Source organism: Artibeus jamaicensis, unplaced genomic scaffold (assembly GCF_021234435.1).
Source record: "Artibeus jamaicensis isolate MK-2021 breed Jamaican fruit bat unplaced genomic scaffold, CSHL_Jam_final scaffold_916, whole genome shotgun sequence".
Lineage (NCBI taxonomy): Eukaryota > Metazoa > Chordata > Mammalia > Chiroptera > Phyllostomidae > Artibeus > Artibeus jamaicensis.
This window is the reverse complement of record NW_026522059.1, coordinates 54,725,697-54,741,138: the sequence shown is the minus strand read 5'-3', so window position 1 is coordinate 54,741,138 and position 15,442 is coordinate 54,725,697. Positions and strand designations below refer to the sequence as shown.

Below are 15,442 nucleotides of genomic sequence, written 5' to 3'. Positions count from 1 at the left end.
TGTCAATTATATCTCAATAAAACTGAAAAACTGAAGTAAAATAAATAAAATAGAGCAGTATTATCCCTTCCCAATGTACTGATTGCCAAACCTCTACTGGAGGCTTCAGCTTTAGAGCTAGGGGTACTGAAGATGACATACCTTTATCATTATCTACATAGACTAAAATAAGGTCTGACTCAGATATGTACTACTTTTTGAAGGTATGTAGATGTGATTTTTTTCATTAACTAAAGTTCTTTATTCACATTCCTTAGACTTTTATCTAATGTAATTATTCTGTCGTAGAATCTCGTCCTGGCTACCACATTACATTGAGTAGACATATCTCCTTAGACTTCTCCTGGCTTTGGGCATTTTCTTAGACTTCCCTTGTTTTTGATGACCTCGACAGTTTTGACCAGCACTGGTAGGGATCTTTTACAATCTCCTTCTTTGTAATTTATTTGATTGATTACTCAATATTAGACTGGGGTTACGAGTTCTTGGAAGGAAGATCACAGTGATAAAGTGCGGTTTTTATCACATTATACCAGTATGCCTTATCACTGTTGATGTTTTGCCTTGATCACAGTTTGTGTCAGGTTTTCCACTGTAAGGTCACACTTTCTCCCTCTTTCCATCTTTGGGAGGAGGTCACTATGTAGAGCCCACATTTGAGGGATGACGAGTTTTGATCCCTCTCTGTGACAGGAGTAATTATTTGGAATTCTAATGCATGGGAGATTTATTTCTTCTCTCCCACTTATTTATTCTAATGCACACAAGGGGGGAGGCAAGAAACCCAGAATTTTATTTATAAAATATTGTGGGCCCTGGCAGGTGTAGCTCAGTGGATTGAGCGCAGACCTGCGAACCAAAAGATTGTGGTTTGATTCCTAGTCAGGGCACGTGCCTGGGTTGCAGGCCAGTTCCCAGCAGGGGACACACGAGAAGCAACCATACATTGATATTTCTCTTCCTCTCTCCTTCCCTTCCCTTCTAAAGATAAATAAGTAAAAATTTTTTTAATTGTGTATTTATTCTTACATGTTGGAACTTCAGTCACCTTCAAAGCACTCTTCATCTGATGTAATACACCTATCAAGACGTTTTTCCTATATCTCAAAACAGTTTTTGAACTCATCAATTTTGATGCCTTTTAGTGCTTCTGCTGTTTTTTTGTTCCACCTCTTCCACATCAGCAAAACATTTCCCTTTGAAGACTTTTTTCATGCAGACAAAAAAAAAACAAGTCTCTCAGCGTAAGATTGACTGAATAGGGAGTGTGGGGCATGGAGATTGTGCCGTTTTTGGTAAAAAATTGCTGAACACTCAGCATAGTGTAGGCAGGTGTGCTCATAAATTACCCATCATGAAATAGGCAAATATGTTGAGTCTTCAAAAAACTTTCACTGAAGCCAAACACAGCCTCTCACTTCAACACCAGCTGATACCCTGATACATATGGGTTCCTAGAACACTCACCTAATGGGGGAAGCCTGTGCTACAAAGGGGCCTGCTCTCCAGAAGATAATTCTGGTTTTGGGGGGGTCCCCCTTTATAAATTATAGAGAGATAGATATAAATATGTATGTGTATGCCTATATATTTGTGTATATATATATGTATATAGATATAGAGACTCATGAGTATTTATTTTATACTTTGTGTTATAATCCAGTGCTATTTTATTTATTTTGTTACTCAGACTGTTCCAGCTTTTGCAACTGAAGCTCTTCGGTTGACTCCCTTTTTGTCTTTGACAAAGTCCCATCATTGTGGGTTTTCTGTTTTGTTCTGTTTTGTTTGTTCTGTTTAGTTTTGTTTTGAGTAATTTCTTACTTTCTGGCACTAAAAGATGTTGCAGTCTCATCTTGTATATTTCCTGCCCCACCCCTAGAATCAACCATTTCTCCAAGGAGCTTGGATTCCTTTTATTGGAGAATGGTTTTAGATACCAAGAAATGCAAAAAGATTAAGAAAATACAAGTTCATTTTAAAGCATTATAGAGTTGATACTGGCTTCACTAATCATGGTCAGAGGCTTTAGAAATAGGAATGCTCTGTTTTGGAATGTTTAATATGTAGCTGTGACCACTGAGAGGGATTATCTACAGCCCAAGGAAAAGATCCTACTCCCAAAACTGTTCCAAAGATAGAGCTTTCCCTAGAAATTGTACTCACTTAGCATTTCTTTGTTGTCACTCCGACAATTTTCAGTATCACCCGCAACCTAACTGTCTTTCCTTGGATGGCACTTTGATCATTCACTGTCATTATGAAGCATTTCTGGAGGACCCAGTGTAGAATTTCTTCTGTCAGCCTCAGTGACTCTCTGTGCCATTCCCAGTCCCCAGAGTGGGTTTCTTTCCTCCTTTACTTCCTTAACTGGGGTTCTTCACTACATGCCAGCAATGTCATATAAAACACAAAGGGTGTTTTTAGCATTAGTAATTCTATTTTTATGAAAATTTGGGAATATTTTGGTTATGGTTTTTTTAATATTTTATTTATTAATTTTAGAGAGGGGGGAAGGGAAGAAAGAGGGAGAGAAACATCAATGTGTGAGAAATACATTGCTCAGTTGCCTCTCTCACACCCCCACAGAAACCTGGCCCGCAACCTAGGCATGTTCCCTGATGGGAATCGAACCAGCCACCTTTTGGTTTGCAGGTCAGCTCTCAACCCACTGAACCACACCAGCCAGGGCTTAGTTGTGGTTTTCTAATGAAAATAGTACTAAGCAATAAATAAGTGGAAGGAAGGATAAAATAATCTGGGTGTACCCTTCCTTTGGTGTATAATGTCACTGATTTTGGCAGTTTTGCAGGACAGATTTCATGCAGAAATTTTGTATTTCTTGACATTTTTATAAATAATATTTTCTTGCAGATTTTTCTCTAAGTCATTACAACAATTATAGAGTAAAAGGCCCTGGTTCAAGAAAATTATTAGGTCTCTGCTTTCAGGGGACTTCTTGGCTAATTAAGTGAAATGGTTCCTTCCTGATTTCACCTGTCAGAAAGAGGTACAATGTTTCTACAAAAGTGAACACTATGTTTTCATGATTTTGTTTTTACAGTTTTAGTTGTTTTAGATTAATCCAGAGAAGAGTGTATGAGGTTCCCTTACCACACAATTCACTTCTCATTAAATCGGCGTATTCAAGGGATCAGGCAGGTTCAGTGAGTTACAAAGTGTACTCCATCTGACTTAAGAGGAAAGATGTATTAAGGGATTCACAATGCTTATAGAATCATTGGGAAAACTGAGGAAACAGACTCTATTGAACTTTTAAGACTCTCAAAGCAGCACTGAAGAGCCAGACCACTACGGGAGCTGCTGTCTCTTCCACAACCAGATATGGAGCGCTTCAGCTCTGTGCTGACTCCATAGCCACAGCTGGCAATAGGGAGCTGCATGATTAGGAAGTTGTTGCTACTACTTCCAGCTCTAGAACCACTCTCTGGCTACAAGCTAAATCAACAAACTAGATTCCTCATTCCTGCCATTTTGACACACCAAAGCAACTGGTCAAACCCTGAGATTTTTGTTGATTGTATGCCTGCTAGAAGCAGCAAAATCGAGCCTTCTGCTGCCTTTGATTGGCAAATTCAGTTATTTCACAGACTCTAGCTGCAAGGGAACCTGAGATGTATAGAATTTGCTTCCCAGCCTTTGGAGTTTAGGACAGCCCATACAAAGCAATTGGAAGCCTTCATATTCACTAAAAGAGTTAGAAAGAACTCAGTAGGAAATGAGAAATACGACCCTAGCCAGGTTATTAGAGCATCAGCCCGATACATCAAGGGATTTGCGGGTTTGATTCCTGTTCAGGGCACATACAAGAAGCGACCAATAAATGCATAAATAAGTAGAAAAACAGACATATCTCTCTCCCTCTCTCTCTGTCTCCCTCTCTCTCTGTCTCAAGTCAATAAATAAAAAAAAGAGAAGTAAAAAATGTATGAAAGTTGTAGAGGACAACAGCAAAGCCCCATAGTCCTAAAATTTTGTTTTAGAATGTCATTATCAATGGAATGCAAAATGTACAAAAATCTAATTTTATCTTTTAACTTAATGATCTATATTAAAAGAATTCAAAGTCCCAGAATCTCTGGTTACATTACTTGATAATAAATATTAAAAGTATAAAATTTTATGCTATGGACTACAACTATTGAGCTGTGATTTAAACAGGAAATTTAATTAGTAGAGGCTAAAAAGTGGGTATGTATAGTTGAGGTGCACTTTAAATATTTTTGAAATAAGCAAATATTAGTGCAAGTAATTCCATACATTAACAAATTAAAAAAAACTAATGAATTTTGACTTTTTTCTGTGCTGTTTGCTTCTCCAGTGCATAAACTTGTGTTATTTCTAAATATTTCTATTTCTGTCTTGTTACAAAGTTTGTCATAGATTCATTTGTGCTTCGTAGTCGAAACAAAATTCAATTCAACAAATTTACTTGAGTGCCTTCTCACTTTTTAAAGGATAGCCATTATCTTCTAAGTAAATGCTCACTGATTAGGGTTATTAAATAGTAAGTGTGGAAGAATGATAGTACTGAGGGCTTAATAGTTCTTGGAACTTTTAAATAGAAAGTGTTGGTAGTTAAGCAAGCAGAAATGAATGCTATATGTGGTTGAGAGCTTCTGTTCAGCATTCAGCCTCTAAGAGGATATGGTCAAATCCTCAAGAGAGAATGGGCTGAATGAAGTCTGGGAACTCTGCCACCAGCCAGCACAAAAGCCCTGCAGACTGTCTCAGCTTTACCCAATCCAGCATATTTAACAGCTGGGTTAGAAGATAACAAATTCCCCAAATAGCTTCTTGCTCAGTAGTGAACTGAAATGGTAGAGGGGGAAACCAGCATTTTGGGGAGATCTAACTCAACCTAACCATGAGCTGCTGGGGCCTAAGAGCAATGGCAGACCTTAGAGCTTTGCTAAATGTGTGGCGGCGACAGGCTTTGGTGTGGTATTCTGACCTAAAATGGTGTCCGTGCATGTATTAGTGTGGTTTCTGAAGGCCATGCAGTGTGTGGTGAGCAGTGACATTGAGAGGTAAGAAACTGTCTTGTGACTGATGTAGCAGCTGAGAAAGTGACCCCACAGCACCACTGCTCAGCATGTCAAGGCAGCTTTATCATTGTCTCTGAGACCTCCCATAAATAGTAACTCTGGTAAAGTGTTAATGTTTATCTTATTTTAAAATGGTCATTGGTAGGAGAGGAAACTTCAGTGAAGATTGAAAAAGCAGTTTGGAGTTATATGAGTCTGTTCATGGAAGACTGTGAACAAAAATGTGATTTGGGGGAAGGCAAGGACATGTGCAGATATTTCCAGTCTTTGTAAATTTGGGAAATTATAAAGGTCTTAGAATGGATCTTATTCATGCATGAGGATTTGGGCATATTGAATCTTGTGTATTGAATGTAGGATACTCTCATTTATTCTACTTTTTTCTACTGAAGTCAAACCTTTTCTAGTATATTGTCTTCTTGACCAACATCTTGTATATGTCAAGGTTTATAAAGGCCTTAATATGTGAATATATATGCAAACTGAGGTGCTTCTCTAAAGTGAAATTTATTTTAAACCAAATTCAGCCCATCTGCTTATTTGTGATATAAAATACTATTTAGATGATTAAAGATACAAGATTATTTTTCCATTCTGCATTATGGAGTGCTGTTCTGTGAACTTCTATAACTGTGATCTTCTGTTTTAGAAAAAGCTGCAATTGAATGGTTAATGAATGTTTTCTGTATATTATGTACAAAAAAAGCATTAACATGAACAGCATTATTCCTGCTACAAACAAAATAGTAATTTAGCTGTATGCTGTCATGACCTGTATAGCAATACTTAACATATTTTTAATTCATTAGAGGTTGGGTTTTTTCCATTATATGTTTAATTCAAATATGTAAATTTCTTGAGGTCATTCATCATAGTGACACGTAGATGTCGCTTTTTAATTGCACTGTTTAAACTTTAAGCACACTATCACTAGAGGCTTCGAGTGTAGTGTTCCCATTCTGGGACTTGCGGGCTGCATTCTCAGTCTGTCCTACTTACACTGCAGGCACAATGCTGGTGCCTGGTCCTTAGCAATGGTCCTGCTCGCAGAAAAACTGAGTCACATGGCCCAGCCAGTACTATGAGGATTACCAATGAGGAGGAACCCCGCAAATCACATTCTCCACTGTCAACCTCCCCAGGCGCCCCCTAAATCTCACACCTGGCAAGGTAGGAGAGAGCTAGTACAGCCAAGCACAGCATAACTCCAAATAGCGTTGCCTCTCCTTTTTGCTGAGTACTCAAAAGACATTTGCTATTATTATTGGACATAACGTTGTTCTGTGATATGAAGTGACTTGGCTGGTGATGTCAAGGTTACCTTGGAATGACTACTCAGGGAAAGCCCAGGAAGGAGTCCTTTGAGGTAGGACCAGAATGAAGAGATAGAGCCAAGCATGAAAAGCTCTGGAAGACACTTTATTCAGACAAAGAGATCAACTATTGCAAAGAAAAGGATGAACTTGGAGTGTTCCAGGAGCAGAAAGGAAGCTAGCGTGGCTGGGGCTTAGTGAACCCAGGGGCTTAGACAGAAGACAAGTGCAGAGGAGGAAGCAAGAAGCTTCATTCCAAGAGTGTTGAAAAGTCTTTGGGGTTTTAAGCATGGAGTGGATGTGATCTGATCTATACTTTGAGAAGATCACTTACTCAGGCTGCTCTAGGTCAAATGAAATGTAGAGGCACAAAAAAAAATTCGAACAGGAAATGAGTCAGGAGGCCATTTCAGGAATCCGTACGGGTAAGACTGGTCACCTGGATCAAAGTGCTAGTGAGAAAGTGGTGAAAAGTAGGGAGAATCAGGATCTGTTTTAAAGATGGAGTACACAGTCCTTACTGATGATTGGATGTGGGATGATAGAAAGAGGGGAATCACCCTAGCTGGTGCAGCTCAGTTGGTTAATGCATCATCCCATAACTTAAGGGTTGCAGGTTCAAACCCAGTCCAGGCGCGTATTGTTCCTGGTCTGGGCATAACATCAATGGATGCTTCTCTCTCACATTGATGTTTTTGTGTCTCCCTTCTCTCCCTTCCTCTCTCTCTAGAAGAAATGGGGAAAAAATGTTCTCAGGTAAAAAAAAATTTTTTTAAAGAGGAATATCAAGGGTAATTATGAGGTTGTTGGTTTGATAGTGGTCTCAGTTACTGAACTAGGGGTGATTTGAGGCGATTTAGCAGTGGAACTCTTGAGTTCTAAAATGTCCTTGTTGAGGTAGAGGTGCCCATTAACACTGAGCTGGCGAAATCAAATTGGATATGAACTTGCAATGGAGGAGAGAGATCAGGAAATAAAAGTCCAGCACTGTGCCCGGATAAGAGTTACCTTGTTTACTCTACGCAAAACCACCATAAAACAGGCAACATTCATGTAAGAAGCAGAAATGAATGAAAGCCACTTTTTTAATTAAAAGGTTTTTGCCCACTGAATTAATACCAGTGGAACAAAAGAAAAAGTCTCAAGTGTATATAGGAACTTAGGAAATAATGTATGTATATATATTTCAAAGCAGTGGGAAAAGGTTAAGACTATTCAATAAATAGTGTAAGGGCAGCAGGTGATCCATATATAAAAATATAAAATAGCACTCTCATCCTACAGCAGGATAAATTCCAAATGGATGAAATATTTAAACATAATGGGAGGGAGGTGGGGAGCAAGAGGCGGGGGAGGCTGGGATGGGAGAAATAGACAAAAAACTGTACTTGAAAAATAACTAAATAAAATTAATTAAAATAAAAAAAGAAGTATTTAAACATAAATCTAAAACTATAACAGTTTTAGAAGAAATTATGAGAGAATTCTTTTGAAGTGGAAGTTTTTTTTCTGACTGTAATTTAACATTCAGAAGTTTCCAAAGAAAATATTAATACTATTAAACCTGCGTGATAAAGCCAAAAGTTAAATGGCCAACCAGAATATTTTTTGTAATCTCTATTACAAAGAGGAAATCTCTGATACACAAAGTGCTCACTGAAATTAATAGAGAAGAGCCAAAAACTCAATATAAAAATTAGCAAAGGATATGAACACATAATTTATAGAAAAAGAAACATGAAAATGTTTAATGTCTCCTAATAAATAAATATAAATTAAAATAACACTATTATTATTAAATTTGCAGCTATCTAAAACTTTAGTAACATTTGTTTGGTGAGGCTGAGGGCAAAACAGCACTCACACTGGTGGAGAGAAAATAAATTGTTATTACTCCATAGAGAAGCCTTCAGTTGTGTGTGTGTGTGTGTGTGTGTGTGTGTGTGTGTGTGTGTATGACATGCATGCCTGCATGTGTTGTTTTTAAACATTAACTCTATGACCCAGCACTTTCATTTCTTGAAATTTTTCCTACAGATACACAGTATATGTATGAAATACAACATTATTATTTGCACCATTGTTTGTGATAGCAGTAGGGGACATATCCTAAATAGTCATCATTAGATGATTAAATTATGCCCTATTCATAAAGCAGATTCCATGAATTTATATGGAAAAAATTATGACAAGGATTAATTACAAAAAGCAAGGAGAAGAATTGTATTTGAAATGTGCTGTATTCCTTCAAGATGCACACACACACACACACACACACATACATGCACACACACTCTGGAAGGATATATAAAAACAAGTACCAGAGATTATCTGTGAAGGGCATATAGGACTAGGAGAAAAATGGTAGGGGAACTTTTCATCATATACTCTGTATACTTTTACAGTTTGAATTACATATTATCTAGAAAAATTATAGGACTTCTTATACACAGTTATTGTTCTTAGAATTTTTAAACATCATAACTATTTTAGAAAGTACTATGTAACATATACCAATAAAGATATACTTTGAGTATTGCCAGCCAAGATGGAAGCTTTCCTTCCTCACACAACCAAAAGAAGCATAACAATCAATTTAAAAATAAAATAAACCAGAACTGCCAGAAAATCAAACTGCATGGAAGTCCAACAACCAAGAAGTTAAAGAAGAAATAATCCAGACCGGTAGGAGGGGCAGAGATGGGCAGCCAGGACAGGGAGGACATGTGGCAAAATTAAAAATTCACACAGTGTTTTTTAACTTCAGAAGGAAAAGTATTTTACAGTTGAGAAGCCTGGCAGACACCACCTTAATTGAGTAATAAAAGTGAACATCATCATCAGTAATAGGACATATTGAACTATTGTGCCAACTCTTTCGAAGAATATCACATCACTTCTGTTTTATTCATACCAATGATACATAAGCTGGATCTCATCATGAGAAAATATCAGACAAATCTAGACTGGGTGTTTATATACTACAAAATTACTGTCCTATCTCCTTCAAAAATATCAAGGCCATGAAAGTCAAGGAAAGACTGAGGAACCCCTTCCAAATTGCAGAGAATGAAAGGGATTGACAACTGAATGAAACACATGACTGAATTATCTCCTTTTGCTACAAAGGACATGACTGGAACAATGAGTGAAGTATGAGGAGAGTCTAAGAATTAGGTAGAAGGATATATCGATGTTTGTTTTATGGTTGTATAGGAGCTCTATAGGAGAAAACCCTTGTTTACACGAACTTACTCTCTATGATTCAGGGCGGGTACAACATGCTTTGTGCTATATTTAGAAGTTTTAGTAAAATTGAGATTTTTTTCCAAAAATTTCTAAATTATCACAAAAGTGAATAGGAGGTGAGTAAATAGAAGTAAGTGAGGCCCATACTTTATAGATGGTTGCCAGGAACAAGGGCAATGCAGGCCACCAGCTGAAAGGAGACTTCTCTGAACTTTCAAAGTGTGCTGGTCCATTAGTCTACATACAGGAGCTGGTGTGCAGAGAGTGAACAGTAGAACAACTGGTAATCATTGCAAAACAAAGACCTGTGGGCAGCAAGTGCCCTGTGTACCCAACCAGGTAGGAAGATGAGACTGGGTGAGAAGCTGGTAGGGCATTCAGTCCTGTGGACTGAGGTAGGTGGGCTAGAAATGGAGCAAGTTTATATGGGAGAACCTCTTCTCTGACAAAGAATTGTCTTCTGAAAGTGACCCGTGTGCATGGTTTACTTCTTGAAATTGAAATTACTCCATTTTAAAATATCTTAAAACAATTTAATATTTCTCAGTGATATTGTTCCTAGAACAGGTATTCCTAAGATTGCAGAAGAATTTACATAATTACCATTGATATTTGAAAAAAAAGCCTTGTGTATGTATGTCTTCTGCCTAGGTAGTTGGTGTTTTATTTGGTCAGAGCAGGTAGAACATATACCTATACTTTATTCACTCGATGATTTATAAGCTGTTGCATTAGATAAGACTGGTTTCTAGGCCAGTTAGTCATCTTAGTGTGTGAAACCCTGATTCAGAAGCAAATCATCTCAGAATGATCAAGCAAACACTGTCTTGTGTTGGGTCTGTAGGCCCGGTACAGTAGTGCCTTTACCCCTACGTTCCTTTACTCTCAACTGGCTTTCTCAATGGAACTGCAGAATCCTAAAGATTATTTGAGTGACCATCTTCTCATTTCTCCCAAGATTGCACATAACTAGTGCCATTCTAGATGCACAGGAGAATCATTATCCATTACAGGAAGGACAGCCTTAGAGTTTGGGGTCCTAATTCCCTCACACAACCCTGGTCATGAGAAACTATGATGACTGTGGTTTGTCCAACATACTTTAATATTTGGTGATGCAGAGGAAACCATGGGACACTGTAACTTGCCTGTGGCACTAACAAAACATGTGCCCCATGATTGGTGCCTTGTTCTTTACTCTGCACTCGGCTGCAGACACTTGTGTCTTCAGGTTACATTGATGAGTAGGCATGAGAAAATGGGAATACCAAATAACACCTCTTTGAGAATAAGTTGTGGAATAAATGAGAGGAAATAAGACTACATTCTGCCCAGGGCTGCTGATTTGATTTGGCACAGTCTTAGCTAAGCTCCCTCCTTCCCTTACTCCCTCTCTCCAACCTTTCCTTCCTGTATCTTGTTCTAATTTAGAACTTCACTAGGACATCAGTATTTCCCTTCCTACTCCTGCAGTGTAGCAATGTAGAGGTCTCACTTTGTGAATTACCTGTATAAGCAATTTTGATACCTGTTATTGACTTTAAGGGTAGGACCTACATCATATACCTTGTATTTCCACAAAGCCTGAATAAATAGCCATCAATTAATTCTACTTGGTGCACCAAGTGTACATGTATACTGATCATCTGTAATGCATAAGGCTCTGAGCTAAGGGCTGTTATGAGTATATGAGAGAATAAGATATATGATCTCTATCCTGAAGAAACTTTTGGCAGAAAGGAGAGAGAAAATATCTGCTCAAACTTTTATAATACAGAGCAGAATGTGACAAGAACTAAAATAAAGGGAAAAAATAAAGCACTTTGAGCACAAAGAAAAATAAAGAATTGTTTACACTATTGCAATGAGAGAAGTCTTCATGAAAGACGTGGAATTTGAATCTGATTTTGAACGTGAATGTTCTTAGATAGGTAGAGGTGCCAAAAAATACTAGGTTATTTTAGAGGAACTAATGGGAGTCAAGACTGAGATGGAGAGTAGGTTGCAGGAGTTTGATCTTCTTAGACTACACATGTGCCAAGAGACAAGTAGGAATCATTGGAACACCTCTGAAGGTCCATGACTAATTAAGTGACATGATTAACTCTGTCTGTTAAGAAAGCTTACTTTAGCAGCAACCTGTAGGAAGGGTTAGAAGAGGGAAGGAATGAGGTTAGGAGACTGGTTGGGAAGTATTTGCCTCATCCATGTAGGAAGCAACAAAGGTCACAAGCAGAACAAGACAGTGATAACAGGAGTGAGGAGGAATGACACTAGCATATGGAGGGAAAATGGATAGACTATAGCAACTGGATGTGAAAAAAGGAAATAAAGAATACCCTAAAGTTTTGAAACGGAGTGGCTGAGAGCCTGATGAGGCCACATTACACAGAGAGGGAACATGCAGGAGGAGGACCAAGTTTGGACATAGAGCTTTGTTCATAGAAGACATAGAGCTTTGGCAGTCCTCTGCATAATGATGGCAAAGTAATGGAACTAGATGAAATAAGATACTGGCCAGTTGCATTTGCTTTGTATTCTCTGGACCTAAAAAATACAGCAGCCGTTTCAGTTTGTGTACCCTGGGGAGCATGGATGCATTCATACCACTCTTTGCCAGTGATAGATAAAACTCTGATTAAATCGTCTCCTTTAGAGCATTCGGGCTATTTCTTTCTTTCTTAAATACCTACACTTATATAGCACGTTATTTATTTTCTTTACGTATTCCTGGCATGATGTACACATTCTTTAAAAAGTATAATACTTTACATTTTTGGTTAACTGCTTTGTGACAGGGATGACAGACAGTTCATTGGGTAAAGAATGGTAATTCCAACAAATGTCACTGAAACAACTGAATATCCATATGCAAAAGAATTGAATTCACTCCTACCTCACACTATAAGCAAGAATTAACTCGAAACAAATCATGCACCTAAATGTAAGAACTAAAACTCTTAGAAGACAACAGTAATATGTCTTTATATTAGGCAATGGTTCCTTACATATAACAATAAAAACATAAAACAATGAAAGAAAACTGCATAAATGGGACTTACTTAAAAGTAAAAACTTTTGCATTTCAAAGGATATCATCAAGAAAGTAAAAAAACAACACTGCAAAAGGGAGAAATTTATTTGCAAATCAGGTGTCTGATAGGGAACTTGTATCTAGAATATATAAAGAATTCATTCAGCTCAACAACAAAAAAATAACCTAAATGTATGGTCAAAGGATTTAAACAGACATTTCTCCAAAAAGATATACAAATAACTAAGAAGTACATGATGATCAACATCATTAGTCATTAGGGGAATGCAAATAAAACCATAATGGGATACGACTTCACATCTACTAGGCTGTCTATAATAAAAAAGACAGAAAGTAACAAGTGTTGACAAGGATGTGGATGAATTGGAACTTTCATATTCAGCTTGAGGCAGTGTAAAATGGTGCAGCCACTTTGAAAACAGTTTGGCAGTTTCTCAAAAAGTTAAACATAGAGTTAATCTATAATCCAGTATTTGCACTCCTAGGAATATACACATGAGAATTGGAAACATATGTCCACGTAACTTCTACAAGGCATTCATAGCAGCATTATTTGTAAAAGCAAAAACAGTAGGAACAACCCAAACATGCATCAGCTCATAGATTGATAACCAAAATGTGATATATCCATATAGTGGAATATTATTCAGCAACAAAATGGAATAAAGTACTGACACGTGCTACAACATGGATGAACCTTGAAAATGTACTGTGTGAAAGAAGATGGACACAAAAGGCCACCCATTGGCCCTGGCCAGTGTGGCTCATTTGGTTGGAGTGTCATCATGTAAACTAAAAGTTCGTTGGTTCAATTCCCAGCCAGGACATATGCCTAGGTTGCGGGTTTCCTCCCAGGTGGAGCACATTCTAAATTGATATTTCTCTCTTGCATCTGTGTTTCTCTCCCTCTCTCTCTCCCTCTCTCTCTCCCTCTCTTCCCCTCTCTCTTCCCCTCTCTTCAGGAAAAAACATACACACACACACACACACACACACAAAGTCATGCATTGTGTGATTTCATTTACATGAAATACCTATCTTGGCAAATCCATGGAGAAAGAAGGCGGACGTTGCCAGGTCCTCAGGGAAGGGAAGATTGAGGAGGCCGCTTAGTGGATGAGGTTTCTTTGAGGGCTGATGAAAATATTCTGGAACTAGATAGTGCTGATGGTTGTAGAGCATTGTGAGTGTACTTAAGTCTTCTGAATCGTATACCTTAAAATGGTTAAAATGGTAAATTTATAATACATGTGTTTCACCACAATAATGAATTTTACCATATATAAATTGTCTCAGTAAAGCTGTTATAAAAATAAAAGGCATAATAGAATGGATTAATCACCAAGAAACTGTACTGAGGGGAAAAAGCCATTCACAAAGATTATATGGTGGATAATTCCATTTTCATGCCATTTTGAAATGACAAAATTTTCGAAATGGAGGACAGATTAGTGACAATTTGAGGGATCCTTTTGATGATGGAACTGTTAGTATCTTAACTGTGCTGGTGGCTATAGGACAGCGATTTTCAACCCTTTTTCATCTCATGGCACACATAAAGTACCTACCAAAATTCTGCAATACACCAAAACATATTTTTTGCCAGTCTGACAAAAAATAGATACAATTTTGATTTATTCACACCAGACAGTTACTGTTATGTTGGATGTTGTCACTTTGTTATTTGATAATCTAAGGGAAAGATCAGTGCCCCTAAGTGAAGAGTCAGGTACTACATGTTTTAAAAATTCTTGCGGCTCACTGGTTGAAATCGCTGGTAGATCATCCTACACAGGTGATATAACTTCATAGCACTAAATGCACATATACACACTAGTACAAGGCAAACTGGTGAGATGTACTGAAGGGTTATATTAATATCAATACTCTACTTGTAATATTGTACTGTTGTTTGCTGGTAAATAGTACATAATTGGGGGGAAATGGGCAGAGGGTTCATAGGGTCTCTAATATATCTTACAGGTATATGTGAATCTCAATAAATATTTTAATTATTATTATCCCAATAGATATTTCCATTAATAAAACTGTGTAAGAATAGCTATATATATTTTTGAAAACTTGTTTTACAGGCAGAGTTCTAGTAACATCTAAAATGTACCCATCCTGCTTTGGTTTGTCATGGTCATGCTGTTCTCTTCATGAGAAATAAACACAGTCAAAGTCCAGGAGGGCACCTGTTATGTCAGCATTTTTATTTGTGTCTTCCTTAAAGATCAAGCTTGCAGCAGGTGGTTTGGTTTGGTTTGGTTTGGTTTGGTTTGGTTTGGTTAATTTCAGAAATTCAGTATTTTCCAAAAATAGAGAGGATGTATCAGTGTAGAAAAGACCTGTTAAAGGCTTTTTTTGGCATTCTTTTAGTTAAGTCACTTTTAAGCAAAGAAAGATTTGTATTTCTTCCTGTTGTCTGATATTACAAAGTTCACGTGTCACATTTTTATTTTTAGCAAAGAGAAAATATGATTTTTAAATGGATAAAAATCACATTCTGGGTAAATGATCCCGTTAACATCCCGTCATGTAAAAAGATAAACAGCAGGATTAACTGTTTACTTTAGGAGTACAGTCTGGTTGTTTTTCTGGAGGAGAACACAATGTCCTGCTGTATCTGTTTCCCGTCTGCCCTGCGGGTTGGTGGAGCTGGGGAAAGGCCCTCCACCCACTCAGCTCTCTCTCTCTCTCTCTCTCCCTTCTTCCTCTTCTTTCCCTTTTTAGTGACTCTTTCCTCTCATGTT

At 37.6% G+C, this 15,442-nt stretch overlaps 1 protein-coding gene across 5 annotated transcripts in view; it reads left to right on the top strand.

Moving 5' to 3' along the window:
- The window catches only part of SPIDR (scaffold protein involved in DNA repair), a 381,397-nt gene that overhangs the window by 274,045 nt on the left and 91,910 nt on the right, over window positions 1-15,442 (top strand). The window contains exon 1 of one of the 5 annotated variants that reach the window (XM_053660954.1): window positions 4,956-5,051. The exons of the other annotated variants lie outside the window; for them this stretch is intronic. Within the exon in view, the coding sequence (XP_053516929.1) occupies window positions 4,981-5,051 (71 nt within the window). The 5' untranslated portion in view covers window positions 4,956-4,980. Of the gene's footprint in view, window positions 1-4,955; window positions 5,052-15,442 lie in introns of those variants that run through there. 5 annotated transcript variants of the gene reach the window in all.